General features: G+C 34.4%; 1 protein-coding gene across 4 annotated transcripts in view; it reads left to right on the top strand.

Annotated features, from left to right (window-relative positions):
- Positions 1-19,265, top strand: part of Hnrnpll (heterogeneous nuclear ribonucleoprotein L like) — a 39,253-nt gene extending 19,988 nt beyond the window's left edge. For 2 of the 4 annotated variants that reach the window (XM_074049530.1, XM_074049531.1), the window contains exons 7-13: positions 4,232-4,303; positions 9,319-9,536; positions 12,392-12,513; positions 13,123-13,324; positions 14,131-14,188; positions 14,280-14,378; positions 18,221-19,265. In XM_074049530.1, coding sequence (XP_073905631.1) covers positions 4,232-4,303; positions 9,319-9,536; positions 12,392-12,513; positions 13,123-13,324; positions 14,131-14,188; positions 14,280-14,378; positions 18,221-18,276 — 827 coding nt within the window. In that variant the 3' untranslated portion in view covers positions 18,277-19,265. The remainder of the gene's footprint in view (positions 1-4,231; positions 4,304-9,318; positions 9,537-12,391; positions 12,514-13,122; positions 13,325-14,130; positions 14,189-14,279; positions 14,379-18,220) is intronic. The other 2 variants (XM_074049532.1, XM_074049533.1) reach the window with 1 other exon arrangement.
- Positions 19,266-19,491: the final 226 nt, after the last annotated feature.

Here is a 19,491-nt window from a genome sequence, read left to right as displayed (position 1 = left end):
AAAAGGCCATGTTTTGCTGGAAAATAACCTTGAACATTAGTGCCCCCTACTGGTATGTACTAAGCCATTTATATTTAGTTCAACAAGGAGCCCACACATACAGGCACGCCCGCAGTTCAAGGACTTGCATTTCTCCAAGCAGCTCTCTCTCTTTGGAGGAGAGGAAACTGATTCAGAATATTCCTTACAAACTGCAAACTTGCACACTGCTTCTCTATGGAAAGGACTTTTCCCCCAAGCTGGACGAGGCATTAAGAAGGATAGAGGACTCCAGCAGGCTGACTCTACACTTCATCATGCACAACATCGGCATCAGCAAAAAGCCCTCTGAAAAACTCAGACTTGCAATTCACCTTGACTGCATACTGCATGCACCATCACCCCAAGTTTTTAAAGAAGGACACTTAACAGTACTTCAGACTTGCATGGGATGAACACCATGATAGACTGTGCCCATTTATTCAAGCTGTATGTATATATTGGTCTGATTTCCCTTAAGGTTTCAGTTGTAGAATTTTAAGAATTTTCACTAACGGTAACTAGACTTTTTTTTACAATGTTGTAAATCTGAATGCCCATTACTGTAACTGTTTTCAGCTTAGATTTAAATTGTTAATTGGCAAATAACCAGGGCCAACTTATCTACAGGTCTTGGGAATTGACAATGCACAACCAATGCACACAGACATTAAAGATACATCGATTAGAAAGGTGTGCACTTGGCTGGGGGTGCAGCTCAGTGGTAGAGCATGCTTAGCGTGTGCAAGGCCCTGTGTTTAATCCCCAGCACCAAAAAGAAAACAGAGGTGCACATTTGCTGCACTTAAGTTTACTCTTTTTTTTGTTTTTTCTCAAATATGAGTATTGAACAGAAACTCTAAATGAAAAGGTTCATTATATGTAAAAGATGTTTTTCTGTGTTATTTGATTTTTGTAAAGTGGCTGTTTATAAGTTGTCACTTTTTGTAAAATTTAAGGTTATCACTTATGTTAATTTGTATAACAAGAAATTTTGACATTTCAAATATAGGTGAAAGTAACATGTCTGTTCAAGGTAGAATATATTTAAACTTAATAAATCTAAAAAATAAGAGCATTTCATTTGAGATGCAGTTTCACCTAAAGCCTATAAATGCTAAATTTCCTGAGCATAGATTTGACTGATATAATTGTTCAACTAACTGTGTGGCAATTCTGGAATATACAAATTAAAATGTGGATCTTGTAAAAACAAGGGGGCTGCAGTATTGGCTACAACTGAACTACAATATCAGTGTTTGAACCACATATTGGAAAAACCCAAGATGAGTATGTCTATAAAAGTCAACAAGAAAAAATTTTATGGCATCCAAATATCTTGGGCCATGGGTACTTTATAGTGCATGTACTCTAGCAAAAGAAGAGAGACAATGTGATGGTCCTTTGCATGTTCAAATATTTAGTACTTTGGAATGATTGGCCTCTTTCACTCAATTTCCAGGAAATCATCTTGTTTTATGCATGGGATTGTAAAGTAGATTTGTTTTGTAATACAACTTTGACTAGACCCCAAATTTTTCACTACTCAGTGAAAATTTACTTGGCCTCGGCTTGGTACAGTTGAATTGGTATTGGAAAGCAAAGCCTTAGCCCTTAAACAATGGGACAAGTGGTTGATGAGAAATCTCTCACTTCTGTCAACTTATAGTCAGTTATTGAACACTCAGTTTTAATTTTTGTTTATTCATTTAAAATGGTGAGTTTTGGTTGCATTTTTCTTAATGTCACTTAAAACATTTATTTATTTTAACAGTGTTAACATGTATTCTTTAAAAAGGTTTGAGCTTTACACAAAGCCAGTTTAGGTTAGTTTTTCCACACAATTTTAGTCAGATAATCTGTTTATAGAGATGAGCAAGGTAGGTCATTAAATAATGAAATATAATTAAAGGATGGAAAACAATTTTAGTTGTTCATGCTTTAAAGGGAAAAAAATTTATAATTTCTTAATTTTCTGGCAAGACTAGCAGTTCTGCTTTTGTTTCTGTAGTGATCTTAATTTACAGTCAAGGTGATAGATAATGAACATTGTTTATCTGCTGTACCCAAATAAAGACCTGCATACATCTTTTTCTACAAAACGAAGAACCCGTTTAAAAAACATACTTTCATTTTTTTAAAGGTCCTTTTCAGCCCTAATTATACTTCAGTGCAAAGAATCCTTACACTGATCTCCAGGAGCCCTTCCAGAAATAAGAAGCAAAACTTGCATATTGCATATATGTGCACCTTTTTGGGAAGAAAGTGCACAGCTTCATCAGATTTCGGTTCTGTTTTATCCATGAAAGCTTGCAAACCACTATTTAAAGACTAATGTACTCAGTGTTTGGATTTTCCTGCTTACTACTTCTGTTTTGTGTGACCATATATTAGGTAGTGAATGCTTTGGATAAGTTATTAGTAATGAAAATGTGTGGCTGAAAGATTCCTTGGAAATAATCTACTCTTCATTTCATGAATGAAGATTGTGTTTCTGTGACTATACAGCATATTAGTGGTTAAGTTGGAACCTTCTAATTCCCAACATAGTTCCCTCTCCTTTATAACACACTGTTAACTGTATCAGTAAAACTGAGCCATGAAGGCACAGTGGTTTTGGTTTAAGATTCCTAGAACAGATAAGGAATTGCACTTAGCGTTTGGTGGCATGTGCTTTAAACAGCGGAACAGTAACAAGGGATTAGCAGAATCCCTTGTTGATTGATGAAAGAGAGGTGAGAGATGCTGGATGCCATGGAAGAAACAAAGGGACATGAATATTTAGACTGGAGTATCAATGTCTTTGGGAAAGTGTGGGGAAGGGTCATACTAACTTTTCAAGTATTTGGAGGAATTTTCAAGTTTTAAGTGTATGAAGCTCCAAATGCTTTAGAATGTGGGGAGATAGAGGATCAGTTTCTATGTATTATAAAAGTTTTCTGGCAATTTAGGATATCTGAAAAGGGAAGATAGTAAGTACCTTGTTACTAGTATTGGGTCAGCAGACGGTAGATGGATGGTCCCCATTAGGAGGGCTGATGAAGAGTTTTTACATGGATTAAAGTTGAGCTAGATGACCTCCTTAATCCCTTTGACTGTTTGTGATAACTTGGGATAGGTAATTAAAATTATACTTCTCTAGACTGAAGTGAAAGTTAAAGTATTTCTCATCTCCCATAACCTCATTTGTTTAGGTGACTAAGGATATATGGAAAGTATCCCTCTGAATTTGCAAAGATAGAATGACCAGAGTCTTCAGATGCATATACAAAAAATCTTATTGGGCACTTTAATTTGACCAACATACTTCTAAAAGTATTGTACATTGATTTTTGTTTTTTGAAATTTACTAACCAACATAGGAAGTGCTATTTTAGAAACCTACAAGTAATTTTTTTTTTAAATTGATGTCTCAAATAAGATTTGGGAAAATTGGCATGCCTTTCCTGAAAATGTAGTTAGAATAAAAATTATCTTTTAGAGTATTGTAGTATTCTCATCCAATAATGTAGCCCCCTTGGTTAGCTTTCTCTTGGCATATTTAAACTTTGGGGGTTGCTCAGAATTCTGCCTGGTGTTGGGTCTTTAGACAATGACCTACCTATCTATGACATAATATGAGCCAGTGATGTTCAAATTTTCAGCTCTCAAGTCAGTAGGTGTTTGTAAATATGTGTATATACATACAAAATACTCTGTGTTTACTGATTGTGAAACCATGTAATACAGGTTGTTGTTGGCTTATGCTGAAACTTCTTGAAAGAAGCCCACTTTGAAAATGTGTTGCTGTTGAAGCTAATAGTATGATTCAGGTACTGTCTTTCAAAAGTACTGCACTTAAAAGCTTGTTTTAAAGACATGTATTGGTTAAAAAAACAAAACAAAACAAACTTCTGTACAGTGTCAAACTCTAGCATTGTGTACATCACTTTCTGCAAAGTATTTATTCTTTCCTTAAATTTGAAAGTGTGATTGTATTTAGCATTTGCCAAAAGATACTTTCAAGTTAAGTGGAATTTGTTAGATAGAATTATTTTCTTAAACTTTTGGTGTTTGTATTTAAATTGGATATGAATGGATGTTTAAAGTTAACCAGGAGCCATATTTCTTTTATGAAGTATAATGGATGTTTTGAATGGGTGTTTCCCTTGTGAGAACTCTGTTAAGTACTTGGGTCAAAATTGTTAAAACCATGTTTCTACTTTTGTGTCAGATAGAGGAAAGGGTCGCCAGAGACAAGCCATTTTGGGAGAACACCCTTCTTCGTTTAGACATGATGGCTATGGTAAGTTTGTCAAGGCAGAAGGAAGGTAGCATAGTTGAACTGTTAGAATTTTTGTATTTCTGATGAAGACTGGCATATTTCTTGTCTCTGTATTTTTCCTGCTCACCTGTTGTGGTTTATATGGGATCAGTCCCTTATAATGTACTCTCCAGAAGTTGTCCAAAATTTCTTGTTTTCTTAGGATATTGATCTATCAAATAATCCTTGAGATAAATAGAGAGCTATTGGTTGGGTATTGAAAAGTTTTTGTTGTTATATTTGGTCTGGTTTTGATTTGTAATGGGCTCTGGCCTGTAAGAGGACTAAAAAGGAAGGAGTAGTATTTTTCAGTATGTATTCAGCATTTATGAGCAAAGAGGAATTTTGAGTAATAAGGGCTGAAAGAATGGGGCATTTATCAAAAAGTCTGTCCGCTTCTGTTTGGATTCTTACCTCTACAGTTGGTATTTTGACTGGTTAAATTTGTTTGTATTTAAGTCCCCCTTTAAAATGTCTCAGCTTTTATTCTTTGCTACATTGATATATTAAGATTATAAAATTTAGAAGAATAATCTTCTCTGGGAAAAAGTTAGGTTTCAGATTATTGTTCTTACAAGTAGATGTTGAGGATTGCTTTTGATAAGATTCTTTGGCTGTAAATTGTTTTAAAATATTTTTTAGTTTTATTAGTAGTTATTGACACTACCTATTCTGTGCTTTAAAGTTGAAAACAATACTATAGGAAGTGGTAGAAAATAGAAATTGCTATATTGAACTCTTGATATTTATCATCAAAATGCCTCTGGTGGTGTTTATTGTTTTAAATGTTTATATATTGCTGCTTACATATTTAATGGCCCATCTTTGCTGTGAGTTTTGGCTTATTCACTAGTGTCTTTTTTTAAACTCCAGAATTTTATTTCTTGTGTGTGTATAGTCTGTTTGTTGTAAGTTCCCTAACAATCTACGTGGCAGAGGAGTTGAAATGGTCTCTCTAAGTCAAAACAATAAGTATGGCATAGTCTTACTCCAGTTGTTTTGAACATTTTTCTTAGTTCTGTAACAGTATATATTAAAGATGGTTATATGAATAGTTTTGGTTTTGCACCAAAGAAATGCTTATTTAGGACCTGTCGTGATTTGCATAGTGAAGTGTTGCAAAAATACTATTAGTTGGTAGTGTAGTTATGGAGTTAAATATGTCAGTGGTAGTCAGCTGAAGGCTAAAAATTGGTTAAATGGTTTGCCAAAGGGGTCTAGAAAAATCTGATAGAATAAATGGAACTCTCTTGTAGTAGTGTTGAAATTGATTATCTTCTTGGTATAGGTTTTTGGGTTTGTGATCCTTTATTAAAATATGTCTTACTGAAAAATTGGGTAAACGAACTACATTAAATGCTCTACAAGAACTTTTTTATTTAAAAAAAGCCTGTTGTGAAATTCTTTGACAGTTTCATGTTTTAATTTATTTTTGTGTGGAAGAATAAATTTTAAAATGTAAGCTTGTGTAAAGAGGAAGTGCAAAATTCTTGGGAGTTTTAGTTGTTTAATGGGGGTCATTGAAGTTCTGTAGGTCCTGCTAGCTGGGGAAAGGTTGTCCTGGGATTGTGTAGGAGCATCCATTCTGAGCTGTGCCCATTAAGACTTTGAACTCTAAGGATGATTTGTTCTGTGTTCCCAGGGAAGTAAACAGAATGGGGTATAAGAGGAGAGAAAGTGTGACTTAAAAATGTGGAAAAGAGAAGTCAGATGAGGAAGTGTGAAGATACGAATGTGGACTAGTGATATTGAGCCTTTTGGGGACCATGGTATTGGGGGTTGAACTCAGCCTTGTGCTTGCTAGGCAGGGATTCTACCACTTGAGCCACACATAAGCCCGATATTGCGCTTTTTTTTTTTTTTTTTTTTTTTTTTACAAATCTTGCAGATCTTAGCTATATCCCATCAGAGCAACAGATAAGCAAAACAGCTTTATTTGCTTTTTGGGGTCACGTCATGAATGGCTTTTTCCTGTGAGATGGTCTAAAAGAGAAAAGGGAAAAATGGAATATGTCAAGACCCATAGATTCCATTAGATTAATTTATTCTTTGCTTTGTTATGGCAGTATAGAATGTATGCTAATTATCACAACTCTTTAATTCTTTTAATTTGGGGGCTGGCAGAGTGGCTGCCTAGCAAGTGTGAGGCCCTAAGTTCAAACCCCAGTAACTGCCCCCAAAAAATAAAGAAATTCTCCTTCCTAAAATCCTTTAATTTGGAAAGTCTAGCCCTATGAATGAACTAGTAGAAGATTATACTTGAACACTGGCAAAACAAAAAATAAAAAAACCCCACAGATTTACTTGCTGTTGGCTCAAGGAAAGTTCATAGATTACTTACTAGCATCTTTGGATATAGTTTCTGGACCAAAGATTTAAAGTTTGAAAGATAAGAAATGCATTCAAAATGTAAATAAGTGCTGCTGGTAGCTGGTGGCTCATATCTGTAATCCTAGTCACTTGGGAGGCTGGGATAACAGAGGATTGTAGTTTGAGGCCAGCCTGGGCAAAAAGCATGACCCTTATCTCCAAAATAACCAGAGCATGACAGGAGGCATGGTTCAAGCAGTAGAGTGCCTTTGTGGACAAGTGCAAAGCCCCAAGTTCAAACAAAAAAAAAGTTAATGGCTCTTTACATAGCATTTTTCATATAAATGGCTTTTTTTAAATACCTGAAGCATTACTTTTTTCAGCACCAAGACTTTTGCATCAGTTATTTAGGACAGTAAGCTTTTTAAAAGACTTCTAATTTTTCTTATTTTGAACCATATAGGTAACAATTTAAATAGTGTAGCTAATTTAATCCTGATGGCTCAAGGTCATAATTGCAAACATTCTCTTGTGCTGACTTTGGTTGTTACGTAGGGTCTCAACGTTTTTGGACCTTAGACAATTTAAGCAGAGTGAAAGTTTCTACTGTCCATCTACTACAGAGCTTCCCACTTCCCTTGGGGAAAAAAAATTAAGGATTATAGTGAGTATCCTTACTGTACACAAGCAAATGGTAGCGGCGGGGCGACAGTGTAACATATATATGTACTTTTGCAATAGGGATAAAAATGATTGCTATTTGAAATTTGGTAGATTAAAACAGTCTAAATTAGTGACTCAAATATGTATAATTAACATTTTACTCACCACAAGCTATATTGTTTTGATAAATCACCAATTGTTAGTAAGAAGAGCAGTTAAGAACTGGAGTTTAGCTCCGTGGTAGGGTGCTTCCTAGCATGTTGGAGGCACTGGGTTCCATTCCCCCAAAACAATGAAGAGCACTTAAAACTGTTAACAATTTACGATAACTGTGTTGGTGATCTATTGATAAGTATTCCTCCCTAAAATTGGAGAAATTCAGTGTGTTGGAATATGTTTAGTGGTAGTATTGCTGTGTTACTATAAATGGCAGCTGTATTTAAAATACTGAACATTGGAGTTCACCAAAATCTCTTAATAGCATCTAACAAACATCAAAATTTAGTAGTTCTTAGAGATTCACTTAGTAGTAGATGACAGGTATCACTTAGTTCTACGTAAAAGTGAAAGTCAGTGGTAGTTACAGTCTTTCCTTCAGAAATGAGGAAAGGGGACTTGGTTTGTTTTTTTTTTTTTTTTGCAGTATTGGGATTTGAACTCAGGGGAGCCACTTTACCAGCCCTTTTTTTTTTTTCATTTGTTTTTTGTGATAGGTTTTTTCAAGATACGGTCTTACAAACTATTTGCCCTGGTCTAGCTTTGAACTGCAATCCTCTTTATCTCTTGATCTTTGCCTTCTGAGTAGCTAGGATTATAGGCATGCACCAGGCTGGGTTTTTTGTTGTATATATCAGGAAGACCTTTGCACGCATACCAGATTATGCTTCTGTAATAACTAACTCAGGAACACTATACAGTATTTAAGGATTCTGTTTCTAAACTACATAGTCTCAGTCTTACTTGTGTTTCTTCTGAATACTTGTGCCTTTCTTATTACTATTCATGTGCTGTAGACCTACTTTGAGCATCACAGTTTCTCCTCATTCATTCCATTCTATTCCATACTCTAGTTTTGTTTTTCTTGTTAAAGTTAAAAAAAAAACTTAAAGCAAAATTAAAATATAAAAGTCATAGATGAGAAAACCAGATGAAGTTGTTTAGAACTACTATAAACGTAGCAAGCTGATTCTTAATGAGAGTTCTCAGCTTAAGAGATGTAGACTTGTATGTGTATTTCTGTGACAGTTGTTTTAGATATTGAAGTGGTATTTTCCTCATGTTTCAAAAGTGGAGATTGAAGAATAATAGGACAGCTATGTGTAGATGAAGTATATTAACTAAACCTAGGTTTTTGTTATCTAAATTAGAATTAGAATAAAATACTAATCTGAAGTACGTCGCACTGCAGTATACTCAGTGCCACAACCTTTTATGGAACTAAAGATTTTTTTTTTTGTATCTGTATAGAGATAGCTTCCTAGATTTCATTGTATGTTATATTATTCCTCCAAAGGACCCAGTAGTTTTGTTTTTTTTTTTAATTTGAGGTAGTATTTATCTATGGTAAAATTATAGTTTAATTTATATACAGTTCAGAGTTTTACATTGGCTCCCCCCAGCCCTGTAACCTAATATATATATATATGCATATATATGTATGCTTCTATTTTTAAAAAATACAAATTTACAGCCTAGTGTATTCAGGTATAGGTCAATGTATATTGGATCTGGTACAAATAAATACTGATTTTATTAGTTTCCCACAGTTTACGTTTAAATATTCATATGCTTAGGGTTTTATGGCTGTACATCAAACTAGCTAATAGTAAGAGTTTAATCTCAAAGGGACTGAATTTATAACTCAGTGGTAGAGTGCTTGCTTAGCATGCATGAGGCTCTAGGTTTGAGCCATAGCAATGAAAAAAAAGTTTGTTTTTTGTGTTGAAATGCATCTACTAAAGTACTTACAGATGGAAGTATGTGTATGTATTTTATTTATTTATATACTTTGATCATTTTTATAGGATCCCATGGTCCATTGTTGCCTTTACCAAGTCGTTACAGAATGGGCTCTCGAGATACCCCTGAGCTTGTTGCATATCCATTACCACAAGCTTCTTCCTCTTACATGCATGGAGGAAATCCTTCTGGTTCAGTTGTAATGGTTAGTGGATTGCATCAACTAAAAATGAATTGCTCAAGAGTCTTCAACCTATTCTGCTTATATGGAAATATTGAAAAGGTGAGCTTCATTTTGTATTTATTTACTTTGCTAGAATATCTAGTAAAATTCTAAAAAGGCTGCAAATACATTTCTTCTTGTATCAGAAACTTCTAAGTTCTTTCAGGATTTTGATCCATGTAAGCTAAAAATTCATTATGTGTGAACTCTATAATTTTTCTTTTTCTTTTGCTAATAAGTGATACGTTATTTGTAATGAAAATATTTTTAAATAAACATTATAGAAGAGTCTAAAGTATTAGTTTAAGCAATTACTAGAGTATTAAAGACATAAAACCGCTATAGACAGTTAAGTTATGGTGGTTTGACTTGTGATTTCTCAACTTCATGATGATGTGAAAATGGTATATGTTGAATGGAAATCATATTTTGAGGACTGGGAGAGTGGCTTTAGTAGAATGCCTGTCTATGCCTGTCTAGCAAGTGCAAAACCCTAAGTTTAAACTCCAGTATTGTTAAAAAAAAAAAAAAATTTGTATTTAGAACCTTGATCCATTTTCCCATGTTGGCCATATGTACAATACTGTCATCCTGGGAGCAGCAGCAAGCCAGAATTCCCAGTCACATGATCATAAGGCTAAACAGTGGGTGCTCTAAGGTGTACTGTGTTGCTAAACTGTGAGGTTGGGTAGGTTAGGTAAATGCATTTTTCAACTTAGCAGTGGGCTGACTTACTGGCAATAAATTGGAGAGCATCTGTAATTTTGATCACTTCAAACATATTTTAATCATTTAATGGATTGAACTATAGAATTTGAAAGAACAGTTACTTTCATGGAGCTAGATATACAATATAAATTTATAGTCTGGTCAGAGCTTGGACAGAAGTTTGAATTTTGGGAGAGCTGTAGGACTTAGCACACCTGCCTCCTAAACTTTACAAGTATCATCTGAGGAGCAAGGTGCATTTATTTTAGCCCAGTCTGTGTTTGAAACTGACCCACTTCAGTAGAATGTTTCATACTGTAGTAATGCTTATTTCCCATTTTTTAAAATGATTTTAATGTTCTTTTTCTAATGATAAGGCAATAAAAAAAATGTGATTCACAAGTGTGTGGGAGGTGAGCCTGACTTGAAAAGTTGGTACTCTTAGTTCTTCATCAATTCTAAGGTCTCCTTGATCTGGAAGCGGCTCTTCTGAATTCTGGAACAAGAATTTTCTCCATTATTTACTCCTACTAAAAAAAAAAGAAGAAGAAAAGAAAGAATAATCCACATTTGGTCTGAGGGACAACATATGAGATATTTCTGCTTATCTAAACTGGCCAAGAGTATATGGGATAGATTTAGCAACATTAGGGAAAATAGATCAAATTTTTCTCACATAGACTTTTTATCTTAAATCCGGGTGTTTAGTTAAAGTTTAAGAACTGCGTGTTTGATAACTAAATGGGCTTTAATATATATTTTAACTTTCATTACATAGTATTAACTTTTCTTTGTGCTTTCACATTTGTAGACAACCAGACTCGTCTGATATGATTCAGAAACCCAAATTGCTTTTTCTCATAAAACTTAAGTTTTCTGTATGTTACTTGACTTGTTCTAATCTATTTCATCCCACATTACCTCTGTTTTAAATGATACATAAAACCCAAGCTATCATAATCCTTCATAGATCTATATATAGTTAATTTTTCCTAGCTTTTTGGGAGGAGATTTACCAGTATAAGAATTACATATATAATCTGTATATTTAGTCACTATTAGATTTATTGGATATTACTAGATTAAATCAAGGGAGAAGAATTTTGCCCACAAAAGGACCAAGTGATTTCAAATAAAGCTGAAAAGTTCTATTAATACTAAGTTTTGTTCAAGTATAGTTTTAGTGTTTAAAAAAAAAAAAAAAAGCTCAGATATTCCATTAAAATGAAAAATTGAGGGCTGGGTGTATGGTTCAAGTGGTAGAGCACCTGCTTAGCAAGCTACAAGGCCCTGAGTTTAAACTGCAGTGCTGAAAAATAAATAAAAATTGAAGTGATAGAAATAAATAACATGCTGAATTTGTCTTATGAATATGTTCTCAGTATTCCCTTGAGGCTGAAAGGTAAGAAGGAATTATGTTCAAGATGTCATGTTTATCATAGTACTTTATATATAGTTACTTGAGGACTTTCCAAGGGCCTGGCTTTATGGTTTATCACATTATCCCATCTAACACTTAAAGCATTATACACTAACATTGGAATAGTATGAGAGGATAAGTATGACCTGTGCCCATGATGCCATAAAAATTCATGAAGTATTACTTATGTTTTAGAACAGTCCCTACATTGCACTTCCTACTGACCAAGCTACCTCAATGTCATTTTGTGTTGTTACATAGCTTGCTTATTGTCTTAACAGAACTCTACATAGTTTGTGATTATTATTTATTTGCTTTAAAATTTCTGACCTACCTACTAGAATAGAAGGTTCAAGAAGACTGTTTATCACTAAATCTCTAGTACCTACCCAGTGCTTACCAAAACATATTTGATATTTGAATATTTCTTGACTGAATAAATACTGATGAGTCTAGGAAGAGTCTTAGGTGTTAACCATTATCTCCATTGTACAGGGATGGTCTGTGGCTCAGAGAATTTAAGTCAATTATCTTCAGATCACATAATTAACAAATAACAGAGCCAGGATAAGCCTGTGCTCTTCAGTGTCCGGTAGAATAGAATTATAGTCTTCCTCTTTAACTTTATTGGGTTTTGGTGAATGTCTCATATGTGGTAAAATAAAGTTAAGATTGTAGATAATCTTCTCTATTTGACTTTAACCACTTAAATCATGTTGTCTTCTGAGAATTTTGTTTCTATAAAAGGTAATTAAATGATCACTTTTGGGGGATTTTGTATTTACAGGTAAAATTTATGAAGACCATTCCTGGCACAGCACTGGTAGAAATGGGTGATGAGTATGCCGTAGAAAGAGCTGTTACACATCTTAATAATGTCAAGTTATTTGGGAAAAGACTTAACGTTTGGTAATTATTTATCTTAAGTGATATGTTTCAAAATCCTTGTCCTTACTAATTTCAACTTTAGAAAATTTTACAGTAACTGAGAGCCATCTGAAACTAGCAGTAGTAATTGTCATTTTAGACAAGTTTTAGGATTATATAATTCAGATTTTACCTGCATATCCCTAGTTTTTAGTTTTATGATGGTAAAATAGCATGTTAAAAGTTTTCTAATATAAGAAAATAGGTTTTCTTTCCAACTGATGCCTAAATATAAGAATGATTGATTATAATCTAAACTTAATACAGTTAGCCTTTTATATCTGTGAATTCTGTACCTGTGGTACCACAGATGAAAAGTAATCTAGAGATAATTTAAAGAATATGGGAGGCCATACATAGGTGACATGCAAATTCTGCATCATTTTATATAAGGGACTTACATCTTTAGGTTTTGGTATCTGGGGGAGAGGGAGGTATGGAACCAATCCCTGGATACCAAGGGCTAATGACTATACTGTATTTAAATGGCTACACCTGGCTTCTTTTGTTAATATTCATGCAGGCATTTTGAAACTGCTGGCTTTTATCTAACAAGGTATATTGTGTGCGTGTTTCCTTTCCAATCTTCAGTGTATCTAAACAGCATTCAGTTGTTCCAAGTCAAATATTTGAGCTGGAGGATGGTACAAGTAGTTACAAAGATTTTGCAATGAGCAAAAATAATCGCTTTACAAGTGCTGGCCAAGCATCTAAGAATATAATACAACCACCCTCGTGTGTGCTGCATTATTACAATGTTCCACTGTGTGTCACAGAAGAGACTTTCACAAAGGTAGGTGCTGAAATACAAGTGTGTATAAGATGTTGCCAAACCTCAGAGCCACCCATCCAAAGAAAAGATTTATATTATGTTTTAGCCTCATTTTTAGGTTTTTTTTCCCTGTCTTTTTATTTTGTTTGTTTGTAACAGGGTTTTACTTTATAACCCAGGCTAGCCTGGAACTTGCTGTGTAATCCAGGCTGGCCTTAAACTCTGTCCCCCTGGTTCTTCCTCCCAAGTGCTAGGGTTCCAAGTGTGTGCCATCACGCTAGGCATTAGTCTGCTTTTGATGTTGTTAGTACTTTGTTGTTTAATTGGCACTTTATAGTTCATTCTCTTGCTGTGGTACTTTTCTGTCCTCCCTTCTTCATTGATCTTTTGTTATTTGTTAGTTGGTGGCTCAGTCCTTCTGAGAGTTGGAATTAGAATGAGATACCTTTCTACATTCAGAAACTGACTTTTACCATGACCTTAAGGCTTGCACATAACAGAAGTTTGTTATCCTTGTCTTTTTCTCTTAACTGTAGGGATGCTTCAGAAAATATTTGATTTTTCTGGACTCTTCTTCCTACTTTAGTTACTAGATAAATCCAGCCAACCCTTATAATACATATGTTAATTAATAAATCTGATTTTACTGTAAAGCATCAAGTTGTTTACATAGTTCATAGAATTTCACTGTTTTAAAATTTTTTCTTAGAACTTGAAACCAACTTGAAAATACATTTGATTTAATTATGCTGTACTCATAAAAACCCAAAAAAGTGGGAATATTATTTTGACCATATTTTTAATGAAGTGTCACCTTTCTTTGGCAGTTATGTAATGACCATGAAGTTCTTACATTCATCAAATATAAAGTGTTTGATGCAAAACGTAAGTGAACATCCCTTCTTTTAAAGTTTTCTGGATCAATTGAGGATAAGCAAATTAACAACTAGGTTTGTGTTTCTTTGTTTTATTTTAGCTTCTGCCAAAACGCTTTCTGGGCTGTTAGAATGGGAATGCAAAACCGATGCAGTAGAAGCTCTTACTGCACTTAATCATTACCAGATAAGAGTCCCAAGTAAGTACAATGATTTGTGTGTGTGTGTCATTGTGGAGAGTGGATTATGGAAAGCCAAGGAGAATTGGACACAAGCAAGGCAAGATGCATCTTAATTGCTTTCATCTGTAGGCTGAGATAGGCACAGCCCTGGCCACAAACAGGGAAAAGCAGGAACGCAGGTTTCTCCTGTTAGAATGTCATGCCCCTCCCCAAGAGCTGCAGGTCCAGCCTGTTTGTCCCTGTTTATAAAAGACCTCTGAAGGAGGAAGAAGGGCTTTTGCTTTTGGCTCTTGATTTTGGCTTGGGCTTTTTGCATTTGTCTTTTACTTTGGGCTTTGTGGTGTGAGAAGTTTTTGGAAGGGAAAAGAATTACTGAAGGGAAAAGAATTGCTAAAGGGAAACTGCTGAAGGGAAAAGAATGGCTAAAGAGGAGTTGATTGAAAGTCTGCACCAAGAACTTTTAACATAAGGCCTTACAAACCTAAACTAAAGAAAGAACTTTATACATAGGCCTTAGGAAAGCTAAGCTAAAGAAAAGCCAAAGAGAACTTGGGACAGTGCGAGACAGAGGACCAAGACTTTAAGAGTTATGCATATGCAGTTTTCATGTGCAGCTGTTCCAAGTCTGAGCACTGAGGTTTTAAGAAAGCTAAAGAGAGATGGGGAAGTACAAGCCTTTGGGGAGTGGGGGAAGACTTTAAGAGATTAAGCTAAAGATAAGCTAAGAGAAAACATGGCACAGTGCGAGTCTAAGGAAATAGGTTTTAAGCAAGGTTTTAAAGAACTGCAAGGAGTAAGGCCTTAAAGAATAAAGATAGAGAAAAGAAGCAATGAGGGTTGGGCATCTCACCCAAGTGCCCAACACACCAGACCCCACTTTCTGTTTGTCCATCCTGTGTTTTTTCCGAATCTCCAGTCGCGCCCCAGTTAGGTTCAATAATAACCAGGAGTGAAAGAAAGCTCACTCTAACAAGGGAGGGAGCGAGAAAACAGCTCCCCCTCCATGTCATAATTATTCAATGGGAATGACTCTAGGAAACATTGGCAATAGTTTTTTGTTTTTTTTTTTGTTTTGTTTTTACATTTACTCGTGTATGCATTGTTCGGGCCACCTCCCCACGCCCCCCCCCCCAAGCAATAATTTTAAGATAACTCTTTAGGAGGGTCTTTTTCCTTTTTTTTTTTTTCTGGTGCAGGGCATTGAATCCAGGGTTTGTGCCTGTTGTGCATATGCCTTTCTTTTGAGCTACACCCTATCCCAAGGTTTTTTTCTTTTAATACTTGGGGGGGGGGTGGGGAATAAAGCATAGAAGCCCACAATCCATGTAATCCCCATATTTGTTGCCTACTGCTGTGTAACAAATTGCTAAAAATTAGCACTTAAAACAGCACACATTTGGACTGGAGGTTGGCTCAGTAGTACTTGCCTAGCAAGTGTGAGGCTTTGCATTCTGTCCCTGGCACTGCAAAACAAACAAACAAAAAAAAACCAAGCAAAATTTATTATCTTGCTATTTTTGAGGGCCGGTATTGTGGATACAGTTCAGGTGAGTAGTTGTCTCAGGAAGTTGTGCTCCTGTGATCGTTTGCAGGCCTGCTTAAGCTGCCTTTTCAGAGTGAGTGATCCAGGAGAGAGAAGAGCAGCAGTGTTTTTATAATGTAATATCGGAGTGTGACCTGCCATTACTTGATGTGTTACTTTTGTCACACAAACTGTGGTACAGCTTAGGAGGGGACTGTAAAAGGCTTATGTAAAGCATTTGCAGGGTAGCTATTAGTAGTAGAAATGTACAACAGTTTATTTTACCTGTCACTACACTGATGAATATGCTGGTTTTTTCCATTTGTAATTTCTATTGTGATAAACAGGCTTGTAGTTAGCATTTTTAATGTGTATTTTTAGGAACATTTCTTACTAGTGGAGAGCATTACAGTTTATATTTTGATAAAATGTTTCCAGATTGTCCTTCAGAAAGATGCATCACCTGTGCTGTATGAAAATGCCTATTTCCCAATACTCTTACCAACCCTGAGTCACATGTTGAGCTTTTACCAGGGAGGTGGATGAAAAAGGGTATTCCATTGTTTCAATTTGTATCAAGTGAAACCCTCACCCTCTTATTGTCTCCATAACAGTAAATGGCCTCTTTTATTACCACGAAAAGAACATTTAAGTTTAATTTTTCAAACTTTGTGTTGCATAATTTGCTTTAATCCTGGATCTAAAGGTTATTAAAATTTCATCTTTTTAAAATAGTAGAGGGAAATTATGTATTATTGGGTATGGTGATGAATGATAGTTAATTTTAAAAATTGAAACTGCCAAGAGTGGAGGCATATGCCTGTAGTCACAGCTACTCAGAATGCTTGAGGCAGGAGGATCACTTTGAGCTCATGAGTTTGTAAGCAAGTCTCCATCTCAAAATATTAAAAAAAAAAAAAAAAACCCATCCCTGTCATCCTTCCCCATAACAAAAAACTCAAAACATAAATCAGAAAACAGAAAGAAAGATTAAAAACTAAACAAACAAACAAAAAAACCCTGAAGAACTTATGGGTGGAATAACATGTATTGAAATATTTTAAAATATTCTAGTCCCCAAAATGCTTGTGAAGGGCAGGCAGATGAAATAATTCTGCCAGATGTTGACAGTCACTGAAGATGGGTGGAAGGTTTGTGGGAATTTATTACACTAATATATAAATTCATATATATTTGAAAATTAAAGTTCAATAAAAAGTGGAAAAATAAGAGAAATACCTCTCTCATTTTACATATATTTACAAAAGTACATTTTGTTTGTTTGTTTGTTTTTGGTACTGGGGTTTGAAGTCAGGATTTCATGCTTGCTAAGTAGGCACTCAGTCACTTGAGCCATGCCTCCAGCCCTACAAAAGTAAATTTTAAATAATAAATCAGGCTTAAGTTTTGATAGAAAGTTTTAAAGTAGTCAAAGTTTATGTGAGACATATTCAAGATATTGTATAGATTGTAAACTGTTTGGAATCAGGGGCAATTATTTATCTTTTTTCCTCTGCAATATCTTGCGAATATTTACTGCTGTATATACCTTTTTCCTAACAGTTTTTTTGTTTTGTTTTGTTTTGTTTCTGTTAAGAAGCTGTAGCTTTTAACACTAGAATTCTGGTGCATTAAGGTACCAGAGGGGGCTGGGATGGAGGGGGTGGCAGGGCACCTGCCCAGCAAGTGTGAGGCCCTGAGTTCAGACCCCAGTACCAGCAAAAAAAAAAAAAAAAAAAAAATTGTTCTTTGCTCCAATATCCTATATAAGCAATTGAAGAAGAGTTATTTCTGCTTGGTCTGAAAAAATTGGAGGAAATAAAATTTTTAAATGGAAATATTTTCTGTGATTAGTTTCAGAGCTTATATGCAACACTGGTAGGTATTTAGTGCTGGATCTCCCAGAACCTTTTGGGATCATAGATCTTCACATGCTTTGCAGTTTGCCCCACTTCTCAAACAATCTTTGAATTGGCTTTTTTTTTTTTTTTTTAGTAAATATACCATGGAAAATATTTTGTGCAAAGTGAACTTTGCTGGTAGACAGCTGCTTAACTCTGATATTTTTATCTTTAATGATGAATTAATTCACTAAAGAATATTATGTACCTTTTTAAAGCTTAGAACAGTAAGAATGTAGCACTGAATAAAGTGCCTGCTTTATGGAGCTTACCTTCTAGTAAATAGGAATGGTTGATCTTCCTCTTATGTACATACACATTTTTGTATTCTTGCTTCTAATATTATGAAATGGTGAAATAATTTACTCTGCCAGTTCAGGGTGTTCTTGAAAGTTTGATGAAGTGAATTGTTAACTTCTGTTTTTCAATTTTTACAGATGGTTCCAATCCCTATACTTTGAAGCTTTGCTTTTCTACATCATCCCACTTATAAGAAGAGAAGAGCATGTTAGAATTTATGTTCATCTTCATTACAGTTTTAAAGCTACCTTTATTAAAAATAATCCAAAATGGTTGATCTAATGTTGCCTTGCTTACTTTAAGATCCTGTTCTGTAATAAAATATTTTGCCTTGAGTAAATTTGTTGTAAACTTAAATATTGTTTTCATTTTAAGATAGACTATCATAATGTAGACTGTCTACAGTTTCATTGTAGATTATGCAAATATATTATTCTAACCTTATTACTATAATTTTTCTTCCACAGTAAAAATATATTTGCATTCTTAATGCTAATTATCTGCAAGTATTTTTCCATTGTGTATGAAATTAATGCAGGTGAAAAGTATTGCATTTTAATATAGAATTCTTACAATATGTTTAGATGTTTAAGTATGTTACAGTTACTCATATTAAACATAACTTGTATTTATTATTTTAATCAAGTTTGAGAATAACATTGCACATGTTGACTTTTGAGAACTACAGATTTAGCTGATTTTATATTTCTGAAAGGCTAACAGACATATGGATACACTTGTACAGTATGCACTCAGAATTATTTAAATTGGTGTATTTTTTTTAAAACCATTGTCCATTTGTATCAACATGCTTCTGTTTCTAGTTCCAGTTGGAGATTTTATAAAGTTATAATAATGAATTAATGTGTTCATCTTCATTTGTTGCATGTAACCTAAACTTGAAAAATACATCTAGTATTTGGCATTGAGATTTTAATAGAGGTTATAATTGACACCTCCTCTTCTATGTAATAATCTGGGACCCATAAATGACTTTTAGAGAGACTGTGAGCCCCCCAAAATTATGTGTAGAATTTTGGGTATTTGCATTTTTACCTTTTACTCTTTGACCCATCATAATATATGTATTTTTCTATATGGCACAAGACTTAGGATTTAATTTAATTTTAATCAACAGGTAGTTACTTGTCTCAACACCATTTATTAAACATTCTCCCACTGGATCCGTTTCTTTCTTTTCTTTTTACATAATCTTATACATAGACAAGATTTAAAGACTAAACATATTTGAGACTATTAGCACACTTACCATAAAGTTAACAGTTTTTAGTAAAAAAAAGTAGCCATTTGTTCATCTTTAAAAGAAGGGAGAAAAAAATAAAGGAAGAATGTGGACTGGTAAAGTGGTTCAAGTTGTAGAGCACCTGCCTAGCAAGCATGAGGCCCT

This window comes from Castor canadensis, chromosome 12 (assembly GCF_047511655.1).
Source record: "Castor canadensis chromosome 12, mCasCan1.hap1v2, whole genome shotgun sequence".
NCBI lineage: Eukaryota > Metazoa > Chordata > Mammalia > Rodentia > Castoridae > Castor > Castor canadensis.
The sequence above is the reverse complement of the archived record's forward strand: the minus strand, read 5'-3'. Positions and strand labels throughout refer to the sequence as shown.